This window comes from Podarcis vaucheri (assembly GCF_965113315.1).
Source record: "Podarcis vaucheri genome assembly, chromosome: 13".
NCBI lineage: Eukaryota > Metazoa > Chordata > Lepidosauria > Squamata > Lacertidae > Podarcis > Podarcis vaucheri.
In genome coordinates, this window is record NC_138751.1 from 47,353,114 (window position 1) to 47,372,610 (window position 19,497).

General features: G+C 46.5%; 1 protein-coding gene and 1 long non-coding RNA gene across 7 annotated transcripts; both read right to left on the reverse strand.

Moving 5' to 3' along the window:
* Window positions 1-938: 938 nt before the first annotated feature.
* Window positions 939-2,192, reverse strand: LOC309516447. Its single transcript, XR_014212931.1, has 2 exons — window positions 1,952-2,192; window positions 939-1,826 (listed from the first exon to the last, which is right to left on the reverse strand). It is a non-coding gene; the product is annotated as an uncharacterized lncRNA (long non-coding RNA).
* An 897-nt stretch (window positions 2,193-3,089) lies between these two features.
* TMEM106A (transmembrane protein 106A) lies at window positions 3,090-19,172 on the reverse strand. Of its 6 annotated transcripts, none has more exons than XM_082195109.1 (10): window positions 19,042-19,172; window positions 15,113-15,192; window positions 13,362-13,548; window positions 10,121-10,374; window positions 9,662-9,725; window positions 9,366-9,525; window positions 7,425-7,565; window positions 7,297-7,340; window positions 4,309-4,362; window positions 3,090-3,421 (listed from the first exon to the last, which is right to left on the reverse strand). In XM_082195109.1, exons 4-10 carry the CDS (start codon window positions 10,356-10,358, stop codon window positions 3,298-3,300), a joined length of 825 nt encoding a protein of 274 aa, XP_082051235.1. In that variant the 5' UTR covers window positions 10,359-10,374; window positions 13,362-13,548; window positions 15,113-15,192; window positions 19,042-19,172; the 3' UTR covers window positions 3,090-3,297. The 6 variants fall into 6 exon arrangements, with proteins under 6 accessions (XP_082051235.1, XP_082051234.1, XP_082051237.1 ...); XM_082195108.1 differs by lacking the exon at window positions 19,042-19,172 and adding an exon at window positions 19,007-19,030; XM_082195111.1 differs by lacking the exon at window positions 19,042-19,172 and adding an exon at window positions 18,257-18,535 and having other exon boundaries at window positions 10,121-10,370.
* Window positions 19,173-19,497: the final 325 nt, after the last annotated feature.

Genomic DNA, 19,497 nt, shown 5'->3' on the forward strand with positions numbered 1-19,497 from the left:
TTCGTCTTGCGAAGCAAGCCCATAGGAAATTCGTTTTGCGAAGCACCTCCAAAACAGAAAACTCTTTCGTCTAGCGAGTTTTCCGTCTTGCGAGGCATTCGTCTTGCGGGGCACCACTGTATTTACTTAAAACTAGTTCCCATTTATGAAAGGTTGTCTGCAACATTAATGAAGAGTTTCCTGTCGGCAAGCCCTCCCGTTTTAGTTGCTTCTGGTTGATTGAAGCTGGGGGGTTAACAATGGATAGTCCCTCAATTCCCCCAATGTCACTTTTAGTGGCTGGGGGTAGGTTTGATGATCGAGTTCCTCATTTTAACCTTAAAAAGAAGAAGTAGTAAAAGAGCCTCATTTTGGTGTTAGAAGAATCACCCCACCTTCAGCCACAGGAACAGGAACAGAAACGGACATTGAGGGCATTAAGAGGCTATTCTTCACTAATTCTGCAACCTTGATCAACCAGAAGCAATAAAACATGTAAAGGTAAAATGTAAAGGGACCCCTGACCATTAGGTCCAGTCGTGGCCGACTCTGGGGTTGTGGCACTCATCTCGCTTTATTGGCCAAGGGAGCTGGCGTACAGCTTCTGGGTCATGTGGCCAGCATGACTAAGCCGCTTCTGGCAAACCAGAGCAGCGCACGGAAACACCGTTTACCTTCCCGCCGGAGCGGTACCTATTTATCTACTTGCACTTTGATGTGCTTTCGAACTGCTAGGTTGGCAGGAGCAGGGACCGAGCAACGGGAGCTCACCCCATCGCGGGGATTCGAACCGCCGACCTTCTGATCGGCAAGTCCTAGGCTCTGTGGTTTAACCCACAGCGCCACCCACGTTCCTTTAATAAAACACGTAGGACCTGCAAAAAGGAAACTTTTAATTAAAAGCGTAAGAACCCCCCAGAAGCTTCCTCAGATCTTTTCCACTCCACGTAGGACAGTGCTGCAGTTGCACATTTTATTGCAAAAGTAAATAGAATCCGTTACGAATCATGGCTGAAAAAACATACAAACACAGGGTTGCAGAGATTTGCACCTCTGGACTCTCTGTAAAATGTAACATAGCAAAAGCCGTTTCACAGAAAAGGGCTGGTATGGAAGGAAGCTTACTTAGGGCATGTACACGTGGCAGTTTAAAGTGGACTCAGGGCATCCCATGTATGCAAACTTCCACACCACCCATATATCATCCTCGTTCAAGTGGCTAACCTGCACTTTCTGCCCCAACTAATTTGGATTTCTCCAATCTGGATAATTCGGTGAAAGAAAACAATCCAACGTAAAATGACTTGCTACTTGAACGGAGATTCACCGAAGCAACAAGTGTGGGGACTTGCCACACCAAGTGCACTCTTAGGACAAAATGCCCACTTCTGTTTTGCTCATCAGCTGAGCACAGCCCTGGCCATTTCCCCACTAGCTCCAGGGTGCCTACCTCCATCTGTCACTGCAGAAGGCACGTTTGCAGTATTTATTGTTTTCAAAACGCTCATTTAAAAAAACATGATGTATGAAAAATAAAAATAAAAATGGCCTTTGCAGGTACAGGAGGCAGGAAAGGAAAAGCGGGCAGGGTGTGTGTGGGAAACAGGCTTGCACAAATCACTTTCTCTGTCCTGCCTTAGTGTGTTGTGCTTGTGTGTTAAATGCACAGCTTTATGCTCTTCTCTGAGCTGACTCACAGCGCTCTGTATTGGGAGGGTCTGCAGATTGGGGGCGCCAGTACTTCCACCTGTCTGGTCGTTATTAGGCCCCATGAGGTGGTGGGCTGCTGGTTCTCTACCCCAAAAAACACTTTTCGAGGGATGGGAGAGCTGCTATCATGCACAAATCTGGTGGAGCAAAAAAACAACTTGTATTTCAAAAAACATTAAAATCTGGCTCATTTGCTACGAAACATCGGCTAGGGTGGAAGTTTGTTGTCATGCAATTAGAGGCAAAACAGGTAAACAAATACCTGCACGCACACCTACAATGGGTCTCAGATTTCCAGAACTTGAAGGAATCAGGACAGTTCCAATTGAAGGGAGGAGACAACACCACACAGCACAAATGCATCCAGTCAAGCTCTGTCCAATGTGGATGGGAAACAGAGAGAGATTTAAATTTGTGGACAAAAGTGCACACACAAAAAAAGCACACTGAAAAATCAGATCTATGCAACTCACATGCACATTAATGCCCTGGTGCAGGCATAGGCAAACTCAGCCCACCAGATGTTTTGGGACTACAACTCCCATCATCACTAGCTAAGGGGACCAGTGGTCAGGGATGATGGGAGTTGTAGTCCCAAAACATCTGGAGGGCAGAGTTTGCCTATGCCTGCCCTGGTGTGCGCACAGCCTTAAGAGTATCAGACATCTTTCTTCCTCATCTACAAAGTTCTCTTGTGCAATAATTTCAACTCGCCACCAGGCAGCACTGCACACACACAGCCAAAAAAATCTTCCATCACAATGTGTAAGCAAAGAAGCAACAGCACATCGCCTCCAATAACAATGCATGAGACTATTTATTCTGGAGTACTTTTTTGAGAATTGTGCAATCTGACAGAAAATGGAGGTCAGCATGATTTTATTATCTCCCCGACTCTGCCCAGAAGAGAGAGGGGTGCATTTAGAAAGACAGGGTTTGAACATGGAATAATACATTTGTGACTTCCAAAACCTTTGTGTACTCTTCCTCCACCTCCGCCACACGTTGCAAAGGGCTGATCCAATGGTCAGGAGGAGGCCAGTGGGATGAGAGATGAGTAAACATACAGCCTCATTGAGAAGCAGTGTTTGCCTGTGCAAGTGAAGAGTGCAAAGTCCATAGTTCTCTGCTGCTTAGCGAGGGAAGATTGTTTTGAACAACGACATCAAAGGTAAACTCCAGCCTTCCCATAAAGCACACACTTGGCACTTCTTCAGGCCAGAAAACATTTGTAGAAGATCAATCCAATCTGGCCAGTCGGTGTTGGACGCGCACAGCCCAAAGCTATGCAAATTCCAGCGCAAAATCCCAAAGCTCCAGCATGCTTTTCTTGGATTCTATCTTCCACAATCAGATGCATTTCTGCTGGTCCCTGAAGACACGTGTCAAACAGTTCCCTCAAGACACGTGTCAAACAGCATAGCCCAAATCTCTATATCCTGATGAGGCTGCCCCTCATCTTAGCAGCAGAACTAGCAATACTGAATGAAACGCCTTTTCCTTCCTGACCCCACAGTTTACAGGAGGGATGAAAATGCTGCTGCTGCGATTTCATTGCAGAGGGCGGAAGATGTGGCAAACAGTTTCTCCTCCGGGAGTTCACAGCAGCTATGGGGAACAGGAGGAGCCGGACATCCCAGGAAGCATGACATTACCTCTGCAGTCCACATACTGGTAGTTTTCAAAGGCCAACTGCTCCGAGTGAGCAAGGTATGAGCAAGTCACAGTACCCCTAGAGAGGGAGAGAAAGACCAGCTCAAAATGTTGGCAAATTGACAGCCCTTATGACTTCCCCAAGTCTAGTTCCCAACCTGACACAACCCACCAAAGACGTACAAAGCCCTGCCCTCCTCTTCACCACCTCCATGTTTCCAACCACAGCTTAATTCAAGTCTAGAGTTCAGGCCCAGTACTGTACAGGATACAGAAATGATTCCAGCCTTTGCCCTTTGGGCTTATAATCACCATTAGATAAGCAGGGAAGAGATGGGAGTCAGATGAAAGAGACCGACAACGACCAGTAAGGACGCAGAAGGGGGAAAGCCAGCCAGCAGTCAACACAAGAGCAAGCAAGGGGGGTGGGATAGGTTTGTTCTGGGAAGAGAAGAGTCAGGGATGGGGCTGGCCTTCAAGCTCAACAGGGTCCTCAAACAGTGCGGGATCAAGGGGCAGATTAATTGGGCGGAGCTGCAATTTTGTTTCACTTTGGGCTGAAAGGCACAGTATAAATACTTTAAAATGATCAAAACGGGGGCCCGATGGCCAAGGGGCTGGAGTGCAGCAAAGGGAGTTTGTGCATGGTGGGACTGAAAAGAGGGGGAGAAGAACGAATCATTGTGCCAAGGAGGAGAAGGTTAAAAGACTGAAAGCTGGTAGAGCCAGTGCAAGGGCTTCTGGGGAAGGGTGACATGATCTTGGGACCGAGAGGGAGAAAGTGGAGCTTAAAAGATGTCATGAATTGACTGGTGGTGGGAAGAAACTGCCCAGCCAGGTGAAGGGGACTGTCATGGGGAAATCTATGCTATTGGCTGGAGGAAAGAACTGAGGATGGAGCAGGAGGCAGGGCGGGAGAGGGAGAGCAGAAACTCGTCAGATTACTGTCAAGGAAATGACGCTTACTGTATGTGCAGGAGAACATTGTGAACTTTTATTTTGGACCACGTGCAAATGTTGCTGAAAGAGAAGGGAAGATAATTAGTTTCTGGCTGCTTATGCCAACGCTTTGAATGCAGAACTTAATGGGGATGGGTTTTTCTGTCTCTTGTCACAAACAGGCCCACAGCCCCTGTTCTGCATGCTGAATTTCACAGGTCCAGTCCTCAGCAAACAGGTGGTTGGAAAGAAATACTGACACCCCGAAGCTAAATCTACATGGTATTGATTGGAAATGTGGAGGTCAGCACTCTTACTGCAGCAAGAACAACGCAGGAGGCAGCAGTTAAATGTTGCTGGTCTCTGCAGCCACAGCAGACGCTGTGACTCTCCAGTGGTTTGACTTCACCCCTGGAGGCACACTCCATTGTGTCTTGAGACGGACAGATGCCAACCAACAGTCCTCGGCATCCCCAGTTGAAAAATATCTTAGGAAGTAATAGTGGGAAGACCTCTTGGCAGGAGCTGCTGCCAGTCAGGGCTGGACTAGATGTATTCGCTATAAAGGTAACACAAGTGTGATTGAAGTTCCCAGAGTCCCTCGCAATGGTCTGTCTCCAGGCTGACATTAAAAGTCAGTCCCTCGGTTACTGCATAAAGACCCCAACTCAAGTTCTGAAGCGGGGATATTTGTTTAATTGAGGAGCGCACTCAGCAACACAGACAAGCGATAGATATATACCGTATTTTTCGCTCTATAACACGCACCCGACCATAACACGCACATAGTTTTTAGAGGAGGAAAACAAGAAAAAAAATATTCTAAATGAAACAGTGGATGTATGATTTTTGTGGTTCATGCTGTGGCCACAGACATGTGATCTGACGGTGAGTTTGGAGTAGCCCAATGCAAAAATCCTGAGGATCCATGTGGATCCATGCTTTGTAACCACGTTTTTGCACCACTGCGACCCTAGGCAACAGTGGGTGCGTGATTTTTTTGGTGCAGGCTGTAGCCATGGACATGCTATGTTATCTGATGGTGAATTTGGGGTGACCCAGTGCAAAGATCCTGTGGATCCATGCTTTGTAACCACGTTTTTGCACCATTGCAGCCCCAGGCAACAGTGGGTGCGTGATTTTTTTGGTACAGACTGTAGCCATGGACATGTAATGTGATCTGATGGTGAATTTGGGGTGACCCAATGCAAAAATCCTGAGGATCCATGTGGATCTGTGCTTTGTCACCACATTTTAAATGGGGAGGGAAGGAAAGCAAAAAGCAAAAAAAGATTCTGATTTACCAGCCGCGTGTAGAAAGTATAGATTAAGATATATGATATACAGCATATAAATCCAGAGATTTCCATGTCTCACTCTGCAATCCAGCCTGCTGTTACTTACGAGCAGGGAAGCAGGGTTTCTCTTCCAAACAAGCATACTGTCTCCCTCCAGCAGTACATTGCTTGGAGAAGCTGTAATTTGGAGGGGGCCTGGGGGCAGGGCTCTCTGCTTTTGGAAAATAAATGAGAAACCTACCATTGTAAAAGCAAAAGTCGTTCCCCCCACCACCACCACCCAAGCCAGCCCTCTCTCTCTCTCTCCCACCTGCATGCTTTTCGGCTGCCTGCGAGTCCCTAGCACGGAGAGGAGGAAGTGGTGGGCTGGAGCCTGCACGCAGTGTGACTAGGGAAGATTAGAAGGAAGGACGCGATCCTTTCCTTAACCCTCTGCTTGCCAGGAGGGCAGGGGATTCCCTGCTCTTTGTTGAGTTTGAGCAAACGCAGCAACAGAAGCGGGCGGGCAGTAAGACCCTAAGGCAGAATGCAGGAAAGCTTCTGCCTTCCCTCTTCCCTCCTCCCGCCCGCCCGATCTTATTTTTGCCTATTTTGCCCCTGCGCTCCGGCGAGTGAGCTCCAGGGACCACACATTCGCTCAATAACACGCACAGACATTTCACCTTACTTTTTAGGACAAAAAATCTGCGTGTTATAGAGCGAAATTTACGGTAGTTCTTTGCCGTTCTAATTTTCTGCCTTAGCTCCCCCCCCCCCCCAATCTGCACTGCACAGTTAGTGATTCAACAATCAATTCCTCTCTCCAAGGAGCTTTGGGTCTGTGAGGGTAACTGGGGGTCTCCTCACAACTCTCAGCGGCACCCTTAACAAACTACAGTTCCCAGGATTCTCTGGGAGAAGCCGTGACTCTTTGAAGTGGTTTGATATGGCTTTGAATGCATAATGCAGACGGGATCTTAAGTGTGTCTGTTGTAGCTTCTCTAACAACTATCCTAGCTCTCTTATATAGATACCTAAGCATCTACTTAGTCTCACTGCGCCTCTTCCTTCACTGTAACCCACTAACCAGATACTAGGCCATCTGTCTGGATCTTGGGCAGTGCTGATGGGCTTCAATTGGCTTATTTTCAAAGTCCATTTTAGCTGTGCTGCATTACTGTAATGGGGACACTATGCATTATATACCATATTTTTTGCTCTATAAGACTCACTTTTTCCCTCCTAAAAAGTAAGGGGAAATGTGTGTGCGTCTTATGGAGCGAATGCAGGCTGCGCAGCTATCCCAGAAGCGAGAACAGCTAGAGGGATTGCTGCTTTCACTGCGCAGCGATCCCTCTTGCTGTTCTGGCTTCTGAGATTCAGAATATTTTTTTTTCTTGTTTTCCTCCTCCAAAAACTAGGTGTGTCTTGTGGTCTGGTGCGTCTTATAGAGCGAAAAATACGGTAATTCAATAAAAAAAATTAATGCTGATATTTCCTTCTAAAATTGAAACATTTGTTTAAGAAATTGTAACTTGTTCATACTTAAAAAGCAGTCAATTTGTTCAATGGGTTTTTTTAAAAAAACAAAGGCATCTTCCTTAAGTCTGAAACATATAAGTTTGCCAGCCACAATTGGTTAAAGTCATTATAAAAAAAATTCAATCAATTGACAGCATAACTTGAATTGAGATTTTTTTCCCCAAAGTGCAGAGATAGATTTCACAGACATACTTACTAAGTGTTATTATCCATGATTTTACTTGAGACACTGTAATGCATCTGCAAATAAGTAAAAAAGAGCAAGTTAATTTGGGCTGCTTGTCTACTGCTTCTCTGTTACACACACTTTAGCAGGGTCCTCACCTGAGCCCCATGTAAAGGTCTGATGTCCAGCTGTGTCGTCACAGTGTTTTTCCCAATCACCAGTGCCTTGTGCAAGACTTCGAGAGCAAGCTGAGACACATGCACAGTGTAAAAGTTGTTGTTTGTCACATTCAGCATATTCTAAAGAGAGTAAGACAGGTAGGCAGTATGAGTTATGTGGGATGAGTTGATAAATTTGACATCTTGGTACATGTGTGTCCATCTGTTCCGCGACTGAATATTTATCCCATAATTAGCACCCTGCTGCTTCTGCTGCCCTATCCAAATGCATGATGCCATAGAAAAAGCCAAATGCCAAGTCTGTACATTAGATAAACACACAGGGGCAGAGAGGGAGAATACAGCAGGGATTGAGGTCTGGAGCAAAGGGAAGTCTGGATGAAATATTATTAAGGCATGGAGGAGGGCTTTCACATTTCACAATGGATCCAGAAAGTATTTTCGACACACTGAAAAGGAAGATGCTAAAGATCAGGTGACCCATCTGATACGGTCTCACCTGTTCCCTGAGACCAGGGGTCAGCACACTTTTTCAGCAGGGGGCCGGTCCACTGTCCCTCAGACCTTGTGGGGGGGGCGGACTATATTTGGGGGGGAGAATAAACAAATTCCTATGCCCCACAAATAACCCAGAGATACATTTTAAATAAAAGGGCACATTCTACTCATGTAAAAACATACTGATTCCCGGACCGTCCACAGGCTGAATTTGGAAGGCGATTGGGCCAGATCCGGCCCCTGGACCTTAGTTTGCCTACCCATGTGTGAGACCAACATGAACCATCTCTGCGCAGTACAAAGCTCTGTACAGAGCATGGAACTGGCCTTGATATTTGGGCTAGGTTAAGCCCAGTAGAAGATTCCTGTTAGGTACTACTTGAGACCCTATCCCTGATCCTAAGGAATGACTGGCAGGAGGGAAAGTCAATGACAATACTAGATCAGAAACAGTTTCAGGTGTAATAAACTTCACTCTTTTTGTATAAACCAATCTGGTGCCCTCTTGGGTGTCTTGTACTCATCCAGCACAGATTGAGACAAGCAAAAATGGAAATGCGTTTGCCCATAGGACGTTGCTTGCTTCTGCCCACATCTGTATGGTGTGCCATGTGCATTTGAGTGTAATGTGCTGAGTACAGTATAAGGACTAGACCATGGGTAGGCAAACTAAAGCCCAGGGGCCGGATCCGGCCCAATCACCTTCTAAATCTGGCCCACAGACGGTCCGGGAATCAGCGTGTTTTTACATGAGTAGAGAGTGTCCTTTTATTTAAAATGCATCTCTGGATTATTTGTGGGGCCTGCCTGGTGTTTTTACATGAGTAGAATGTGTCCTTTTATTGAAAATGTATCTCTGGGTTATTTGTGGGGCATAGGAATTTGTTCATTTTTCTTCTTCAAAATATAGTCCGGTCCCCCTCCCCCCCAAGGTCTGAGGGACAGTGGACTGAAAAAGTTTGCTGACCCCTGGACTAGACAAAAAGGCGGTTTTAATTTTTCCTAATCTCATTTACAACAGGCTCCTTTAGTCACCTGCTCCTTTGTTCCATAGATAAAGTCTTAAATTTGGGGCAAAGTTGAGTCCCACAACCTGCTTTGAATGTCACTTCTCAGCCTTGGAATGTGTGCGGTGATAGAGGATGCCTCTTTTCATAGACATAATGGATTTTTCCTCTGCACACAGCGCAGTTACAACCAAGTTGCAGAGATCTCTGATCTAGAAGCCCCTCTAACTCAAGAAGATGCATCTTCCAGGCAGCTCTGAGCCCAGTAATTGTATTAAAAACAACAACAACAACAACAAAACAACCCCATAACAACCCATGCATTACATTAATCACAATCTCAATTTAAGAAGAAAATAGATTTTGTGACATGAATGCGATCCAACCCCTGTCCCACCAACCCCCAGGGACTCACAGTCATATTAAGGGTGATGCTGTAAGTAGAATTGTCAAAGGATATAGATGAGAAATTCAGTCCGGCAGGGACCACCGCAATGGAGCGTGGAAACAGGAAATACATCATGAGCCCTGTCATCAGCAGGCAGATGGCTACTGTAAGACATACGTACAGCTTCCTGCAAAAACAGGAGGAAGGCAGATTAGCAGTAGCAGAACCGCCACAAAAGAATCAGATTGCTGGCAGCAAACGTAGGAAAGAGACGGCGGGAAGAAGGGCAGGGAGCACCATCAACAAAGACACAGTGAACTTACGTTCGCCTGGGCTTGAGCCGCTGGTCTCCGTATGGAATGAGGGCCACCAGCTGCTGTTCTTGCTCTGGAATGGGAGCAGAGGAGGAAGGGAGAGAGAGAAAAAGAGAGAGAGAGAATAAGCAAAGGTCTGGAAAACACCCCTCAATGCAGGGGAGAACAGATCTGGTCCAATGAAGAGAACAGTATGTACTTCTCAATGCAGAACATTGCATGTATTTTGGGCCATTTCCTTCTTAAGCAAGATGTAGCAGAACTTGTGAAGACATTCGTGTGTCTGTTTAAAAAAAACCCAGCTGTTTTAAGTATGTCTGGATCAGCTAGTTGTACAGGCTGGTGCCTTCAAGAGCTGTTTGTCGGCTTCTCGGAAAGATCTGGCCGGTCAATCAGGATCCAGTGGGGCTCTTCCCACATTAGCTTTGGAAGAACCTGGGCAACAGAAGGTCTGGAGCTGAAACTTACCTCGGGGGATCCTCCCGGTGCCCTGGCACGTAGGGCAGGTGACGGAGCCACGGCTGGCAGCGCCAACACAAGGAGCGCAGGACGCCTCCGCAGCATTGCCTCCATTGATGGTGCCATAGTAGGGTGCTTCATCCTCATCACCCGAACTTTTCTCCCGTAGCGAGTCGCGTTCTCCTTTTTCTTCTTCGGCCTCTTCCTTGCCGCAGAGTTTCCTCAGCCACGAGAGGACTCTGTCCATTGTTCAGGGATGCTGTCTGACAAAGAGACTTTGATAAATGAAGATCTGAGGGTCTTGTGCAGGGGTCAGCAAACTTTTTCAGCAAGGGGCTGGTCCACTGTCCCTCAGACCTTGTGGGGGGCTGGACTATTTTTTTTTGGGGGGGGAATGAACAAATTCCTATGCCCCACAAATAACCCAGAGATGCATTTTAAATAAAAGCACACATTCTACTCATGTAAAAACACGCTGATTCCCAGACCATCTGCGGGCCAGATTTAGAAGGTGATTGGGCCGGATCCGGCCCCCAGGTCTTAGTTTGCCTACCCATGGTCTTGTGGGTCCCCAAAGGCAGTACTTGATTTCTTAAATGAGCCTAAGGATCAAGGACACCTGGAAGGCACACCTGGCACAACAAAATTACATTCCCCAGCAATACCTTTTCCTCTTTGTGACTACTACTACTACTACTACTAATTATTATTATTTATGCCCCACCCACTCTGGGCAGCTTTCAACACGTAATAAAATGTCAAACGTTAAAACTTCCCGATACAGGGTTGGCTTCAGATGTCTTCTAAAAGTTGTATAGTTATTTATCTCCTTGACATCTGCTGGGAGGGCATTCCACAGAGAGGATGCCACTGCCGAGAAGGCTCTCTGCCTGGTTCCCTGTAGCTTCACTTGTCTCAGTGAGGGAACTGCCAGAAGGCCCTACTGCTAGAATGGTTTACATCAGGGATGGGGAACCTGTGGTCCTTCAGATATTGTTGGACTCCAACTCCCACCAGTCCCAGCTAGCGTAGTCAGGGGTCAGGGATGATGGGAGCTGTGGTCTTGCCATGTCTAAAGGGCCACACATTCCCCATCACTGATATACATTTAAAGGTGTTTGGCTCTTTTGGTTACCATATTTGAACTGCTGTTGTTGTTATATTTATTTATTCAATTTGGATCCCAGGGAGGTGTGGCTGAGGCAACCCAGGACTCAGCTAGATTGGTAAAGAAAAAGTGTTTTTTTATGTGTTGTATATGCGATATAACACTGTGACACCAGATGGTGGTGTAGAGTCCCATTTTTCTCCTACCGGATTTCCCTGTATGAGTTTACGTGTTTAACTGAATCGCCTCTTAGACATGTCTAGATCCAGCCTCAGTCAGATGGGTGGGGTATAAATAATAATTTTTTAATTATTATTACAACCTTAAGAACATAATTTACACAGCATAATAATAAAAACATAATACACATAATGATAATGAAATAACCACAACAGTCCTCCTGCCCCTATTTAGCAGATTATTTAATGGCCAAAGGCTTGGGTAAAGAGGAATGTATTAACATTTGCATTTTCCCTCTGTGCCATTTTAGGAGGGTGAAAATTTTTGCAATTTTTTTCCCAGTGAGGGTGCCTTAAACATAAGTTTTTGAGAGTGAGGCACTTGAACCTGCTATTATTTTTGTGAATTTAAATTTGCAAGTCTACATTTGATGAAGAAGCACATAAAGTTCTTTGGGAAAACCAAATAATTATAATTTCACCTTCTGAAAAAGTCAGGTAACGCTAAATAATAAAAATAACAAATATATGTAACTGGAAGTACTTTGCAATCAGGCAATCATTTTAACAATTTTCTATGCAATTTCACACACATTTCGCTCACCAAGCAAAACTGAATTATATTAATTTAACCAAAATACACCTTGAATTCCCATGTCACATTACAACTTTTGAGCACCCTTCATTTTTGGAATTTGAAAAATTCAACATGCCCTATTCTGTCATATTCAAACTCATCCCCTTCTGCCATTCAAACTTGTTTCCTCCTCCTCCCCTTTTCTCCCATTTCCTCCAGCCTTGTAAGTTCAAAAGCAATGCTTCAGAGAACTGAAGGAAGTTTGAAACCAGAGCCGTAGTTAGGTGATGTTGCGCCCCTGGCAGAACCGTCCAGATTGTGCCCCCTAGACGCAGACAAATGAGCTCTTATTTCTGCCTTTGTTCCAACCCTCCACCCATTCAATTCACCCTCTATTTATTGCAAGAGGCAATATTATAGTTCAAGGAAATGTTCCAGTGATGGAGAAACAATTAAGGAACGCGAGAAACAGGACCAATGGGGGGGGGGTTGGCCTGGGGAGAATCTCAAGGGCCAGAGAGGAAGGCTTAGAGGGCCACATTTGGCCAATGGGCCTGATGCTCCCTGCCCCTAGGGCATAAACTCATGCCACGTTTGCCTCTGGTCTGATACAGCACCACAGAATTGCAGAGTTGGAAGGGACATCCAACGGTCATTAGTCCAAACCCTTGCAATGCAGGAATCTTTTGCCCAACGTGGAGCGTTCCTGTTCGGGGTGCTAGCCAGCCAGCCAGCCAGGTAGCCAACCCCTCCTTCAGGAAACCATAAACTGTAAGAAGCTCAAGCAGGGCTTCGCCAGTCTTCTGCTTTTCTTCTTCAACTGACATTTAACGTTTCGTTGCGACTGAGTATGCTCAGTCTTCACGTTAGGCTTTTTAAAAACTTTTTCTTTTTTTGGTAGTTCTGGAACACTGAGGTTTCCCCTAAAACATGTTAATTCATCCCTCTTGTTTTTCAATTTCGGTCAGTGCTTGCCGCCTGAGTTTGCAGTGAGAGGCACTTATTATTTATTGCTATTGTTATTTATGAAGTTTGTATACCGCCCTTCATCCATAGATCTCAGAGAATAAAAAACACAAGATTAAAACACAACATATGTAATAAAAGCAATAACAAAACAAGCCAATGACCAATACGTAGTTGTTTTAAGCAGCTGGAGATATGGCTTAAAAACATCTGGCTTCGTAGGCATAGCCAGGATTTTTTTTTGGGGGGCGCAGAACTGATGTGATTGGTATTTGTATTGTTTTACTTGATATGGAGGGGCAGCTGCCCCCTCCCTGTTGCCCCCTTGGCTAAACACGTGGCTAGTTTCTTTCAGCAACTGGGGGAAGGGATAATCAACCTAACTTATTGGAAGGAGCTTGAGGCAGGCACAGTTCTTACCTGGGAGATGGGGAGCCGGGAGCAAGGAAAAATCACTCCGAGAAGTTCCTACTTAGGCCAAGTATCAGAGGTAAACACTAGCAGACTCCCAGAACAGGCCCCAACCAGTGTCAGATATTTAACATTTCCTCTAAAGAAGTCCTTTCAATGCCACGAATCACATCTAGGGGAGGCAAAGTAGGAATGACTGGGGGAGGAGGAGAAAAGAAAATTGGGTTGCAGGGAAGAGAGAAAGGGGAGATACAAATTAGAGAAATCATTTATCACCAGGTTTCAAACGCTGCTGTTTGATTCCCACCTACCCTCAGAAGAGGAATCGTGGTACCAAATAGTATGGGAAACAGCCCTACTAGAAAAATTAATCAATAAACGGAAACTGAGGGACAAATAGAAGAAGACACCTTCACCCCGGTATGGCTCCCCTTTATCACATACACAGCCCAACAAGACAATGACAAAAATCCACCAACAGCATACAAATCAATATGGCTAACCTGATCCAAAACACCCACCCACCCACCCCACTCACACATGAAAACAAAGACCACCACAGCCAACCACAAATGAACAACCACACCCTAGGCCAACCCCAATCTCTCTCACCACCAAAGGAACACAAGTGAACAGCAAAGAACCTGCACAAGGAACGCTGACACCAAACCCTACATATAGTAAGTAAAATAGAAACATTGCCACCCGACCCCACTCCTCCCCATCTCTCCCCCCTCCATCTCTTTCCCCCTTTTCTTCCTAATGTCTCAACAAATGAAACTGATTTGTAAAAATGTTACATGGGGGGGAGGAAATACGAGAGAGAGACATTGCACACACTTTTGTAAATCAAGAAAATCTTTAATAAAAAAAGAAGAAGAAAATAAAAAAGAAGAAAATGAAGAAGAGGATTTGTGGATTTCTGCTGGGTAGGGTCACATGTGTACTCAAAGAAATAGAGATGAGTTCAACAGGGTAGAAATGGAGAGAACATTTTCCAGCAAGTCCTCCTGCTAACTCAAATTTACCAACAACATAAAAGTATATTCTACCGATTCAAATATTTTACAAACATTCCCAATCGTGGAGGCTACTAGATACACAGTGTTGGAAACTACAAAGTGTTGACTTTTGACTTAGTGAACTATAACTTTTGACCTTAACATTAATTAGCAGTGTTTATCTTTCATAGCTGTTACAACTTCAGATATTAAACTGTTAATCTGGTTTTGACCTGGGCTGATTGAAGCATTTGCTTTGAATCAGGTTCAGTGATAACAAGGCTTAGACAAGATAGAGTTCTGCTCCATAACCTAGCCGACCTGTGGTTTCCTCAGCCTTCTATAAAGAATGAAAAGGAAAAACTGCAGACTCAATATGAGCCACAGCCCACAAAACGTCACAATTCAGAAAGTATTTCTCAACCTATGCAAAGCTTTCCCCCAGTTCCAAACTTGCGCCAATCTATTCTATTTTAAAACAGGATGGATTCTCAATACCTCTGCCTAGCTGAGAGCAGGATTTAGCAGCCAGAACAAGTACTACATATCTGGGATTAGAAAAGGAGCAATTCTAGATAAACACACGCTTTTTATAAACTGACTACGGGAGAGATTCAGCTCTTTTAAAAGGGGTAGGCTTCATTCACACACAAAGGAGACTTATCCCCTTCTTTGTGTTTTAATGGGCTGAGCTGTTCCTTCTATTCAAAAACTCAAGATCACCTAGAAAGGTAACCCAGAAATACAGGTTGCACATACCTCACAGGATGAGCACTGAAAGCAGCATGAAGGCTTGGGAGTAGTGCTACCAACTCTTCAGTCAACCTCTGTCACTGTGCCTTTAACAAGCAGATTAACAAAACATTAGCAGGTGGTAACACTTCATCCTCAAATTGTGAAGAGTTTTAACTACTGATTTCACTACAATTTAGATTAGCTGCTGTAAATAAAGCCCAGGAACATCCCAGGCTGATGAATTGGCAACCCTACTTGGGAAGATATATACCAGGCATGTCCAACCGGTTGATCGCGGGACCCATATTAGGAGGTGTGGCACGTTGACGTTTATTTCCTCCCCAGCAAGGAGGGCAAAGAGATGGGCTCATTTGTCTACTGGCTGCTGTAGCGCTATTGTCAGCGGTGGACAACTCTGGTCAACCCTCCCCCCCAAAAATACCAAGGGGTAGATCACTGCCTTTTCTATATACTGGGAGTAGAGGACAGTATCTTGGGAGTTGGACATGCCTGATATAGACCAAAAAGGGGGGCGGGGAGCTAAACGTGGACAGAAAAGCAAAGAGTGACCAAGTTTGAAGCTTGTTTGGAAAGATTAAGGGGTTTTGGCTGGCAAAAGTAGCTTTAGATGGGGCTGAGATACCTTCCAGCCTGTAGTAGTATAAAACCATAGAAATGTACAGTGGTACCTCAGGTTAAGAACTTAATTCATTCTGGAGATCCGTTCTTAACCTGAAACTGTTCTTAACCTGAGATACTTTAGCTAATGGGGCCTCCCGCTGCCGCTGCACAAGATTTCTGTTCTCATCCTGAAGCAAAATTCTTAACCCGAGGTACTATTTCTGGGTTAGCGGAGTCTGTAACCTGAAGCGTCTGTAACCCGAAGTACCACCGTAGTTGGAAGGGACTCTAAGGGTCATCTAGTCCAACCCCCCTGTGATGCAGGAATCTCAACTGGCTGAAGCCCCACTCAGGAGACCAAAACCCAAATAAAGGAGGCTGGCTTACTACATTTTGAAGTAATGCACAGTACCCTGTAAAAGAGAAGGCTTAGGGCTCCATAACACCAATGATGATGATGATGATGATGATAATAAATCCAACCCATTTGACTGAGTTGCTCCAGCCACTCTGTGGGTCTTCCAACATATATATATATATATGTTGGAAGACCCACAGAGTTATATACCTATACCTATATCTATATCTATATAAAGTAAAACATTAAAAGGCTTCCATATACAAGGCTGCCTTCAGATGTCTTCTTAAAGTTAGTTACTCATCTCCTTGACACCTGATGGGTGGGCATTCCACAGGGCGGGCACCGCTACCAAGAAGGCCCCCTGTCTGGTTCCTGGTAACCTCACTTCTCGCAATGAGGGAACAGCCAGAAGGCCCTCAGAGCTGGACCTCAAGTGTCCGGGCTGAACGATGGGGGTGGAGACGCTCCTTCGGGTATACTGGGCCAAGGTCGTTTAGGGCTTCAGAGGTCAGTGCCAACACTCTGAATTGTGCTCGGAAACATAAAAAGGTAAAGGTAAAGGACCCCTGACAGTTAAGTCCAGTCAGAACGACTCTGGGGTTGCGGTGCTCATCTCGCTTTACAGGCCAAGAATAGTTGGCGTTTGTCTGCAGACAGTTTTTCTGGGTCATGTGGCCAGCATGACTAAGCCGCTTCTGCCACAATGGAACACCAAAACCAGAGCAGCGCACAGAAACGTCGTTTACGGAGCAGTACCTATTTATCTACTTGCACTTTGATGTGCTTTTGAACTGCTAGGTTGGCAGGAGCTGGGACTGAGCAATGGGAGCTCACCCCGTCGCGGGGATTCGAACCGCCAACCTCCTGATTGGCAAGCCGAAGAGGCTCAGTGGTTTAGACCACAGCGCCACCCGCGTCTCTCTCGGAAACTTCTTTCAAGACTGGTGTTATGTGGTCTTGGTGGCCGCTCCTAGTCACCAGTCTAGCTGCAACATTCTGGATTAGTTGTAGTTTCTGGGTTACCTTCAAAGGTAGCCCCACGTAGAGCGCATTGCAGTAGTCCAAGTGGGAGATAACCAGAGCATGCACCACTCTGGCGAGACAGTCTGCGGGCAGGTAGGGTCTCAGCCTGTGTACCAGATGGAGCTGGTAGACAGCTGCCCTGGACACAGAATTGACCTGCGCCTTCACAGACAGCTATGAGTCCAAAATGACTCCCAGGCGCATAGCTGTCAACCTTCCCTTTTTTTGCGGGAAATTCCCTTATTCCAGCTTCCCACTGCTATCCAGGTTTGTTTGATATCCTAGACTGTCCCTGGGACAGGTGAGGCTGCTGATCCCTTATTTTCAAATCTGAAAGTTGACAGCTATGCCCAGGCTGCGCACCTGGTCCTTCTGGGGCACAGCTGCCCCATTCACGACCAGGGAGTCCCCTAAGCCCAGAAACAATCCTTCTGTCTTGTCAGGATTCGACCTCAATCTGTGATCCGCCATCCATCCTCCAACCGCATCCAGACAAGGACCTTAACTACTCCCTATTTGTAGATAGGTAGCTGTGTTGGTCTGCCATAGTCAAAATAAAAAAAAAAATCCTTCCAGTAGCACCTTAAAGACCAACTAAGTTAGTTCTTGGTATGAGCTTTCGTGTGCATGCATGTATCTGAAGAAGTGTGCATGCACACGAAAGCTCATACCAAGAACTAACTTAGTTGGTCTTTAAGGTGCTACTGGAAGGATTTTTTTTTTTTATTTTTACTCCCTATTTGGTTTCCCATTTTGCTCAACCAGGCCATGTTGTCGCCAGTTAGTAACTTTGCAAAATGGACATTGTTCCTCCTCCTCCTCGCAAAAAGCCACCTTAGGGCCAAGGAAGGCGAGCCCGACATGCGCTTCCCCGGCGAGCCCGGCTGTGCTGCAGGGAAGGGGGGCTCTTGGGTGCCTGTTTGGGGAGGAGGGATCGGGATCCTTTCCCCAGACCCGCCAGGCGGGCGGTTTCCAGGGCTTAAATTTGACGACCCGGTTGTTGAGGCGCGGAGAAAAACGAGAGCCAGAAAGAGGAAATGGCAGGGCAGTCGCAGCAAAGAAGAAGAGGAGAAAGTGGCAGCGGGGGAAGGAAGCCAGGGGGGCGAGGGGCCGGTGGTCTCACGCGGCCCCTCGGAGGAGACCCAAGGGGGACACCTGCTCACCGCGCCCCGCCTGAGGAGAGCGGCCAGGCTGCTGCAGCGTCCGGCGGGCTCCGGAACGAAGCGAAAGCGAAAACCGGCGGCGGCGCCGCCTCGCCCTCCTCCGGCCCCCGAGAGGGCGGCAGCCGAGCGGCTCCACCCCCGGCGGGCATTTCCCGCCCGAGAAGGGGGCGATGGCGGCGGCCCGCTCTCGGCTTTCCCCTCAGCCACTGATTTTAGCCGGTGCTTAATTTCAAATAGATTGGGGGGGGGGGAGAGCCGAGCTCGGACCCTGCCAGGCTTTCGCCCCGAAAAAAGCACGGCTAGTCCGGCCACGCCGCTGGCATTTACTCGCGAGTAAGCGTGGGGGGACGGACTTCGGCGCCCTTTACTGGAAAGTAAAGCCTCCCGCAAAAGGCGTCATAGCGTTATATTCTCCCCTGGCCCATAAATGGCGACGGCCGCAGCTTCGTGGGTGAATCGCATCACGGCTTCGAATAAGTCGCCTTCGGGGTTCGAAGATGCGTGTTGTTGCCCTTTCCCACGTCATGGTTGGCCAGCATCTGCTAGCGGCCCTAGGCCGCGTGAAGATTGGCGCCTTCCGAAAATGCCTATACTCGGTGTTTAAACCGTCTTTTGCATTTGAGGTTCGCTTCTCAACTTGTAACTGAGGTAATGGCCTGAAGTGTTCCAGGTTTAGTTTTTCACTCGCTTTCTCCCCCACCCCCTTTTTCTTTTTTGCGCTCAATTCAGAACACAAACCCCTTTCCTCGCTCCATTTATGCTCCTTCCAAAGTCCTCTTTTTCACCTGGAGGGCAGCCATGGCAACTGGGCAAAGCCGCCCTTCCAGTTGCTCTCACTGCTCTGAGCAGTGAGCAATCCAGACTTTTCCATGGAATTTCCTCATTATGTCTGCGCCTCCTCAGCCACAAACCAAGATCCCCATTGTCCTCCCTATGGTGAAAAAAGCACAACCTGTTTCCCGTGACCATAACACTGAAGCATAGTTTTACAATATCTAGATTTAAGGTGATGAAACACCAGCAGCCCAACGTTCCACCAGAGATCCCTTCCGCCACAGAACATAGTGAAATTGGTCACCGACTTATTGAGAAATCCTACTTTGTCGAATTGGGGTTACGCCCAGGAAAGTGTGCCAAGGACGGTAGCTCTATTTGTGTTTATTATTATTATTATTCTGTGCATGCCTTGCAAAAAGAGCTCTCTCTCTCTCTCTCTCTATATATATATATATATATGCAAT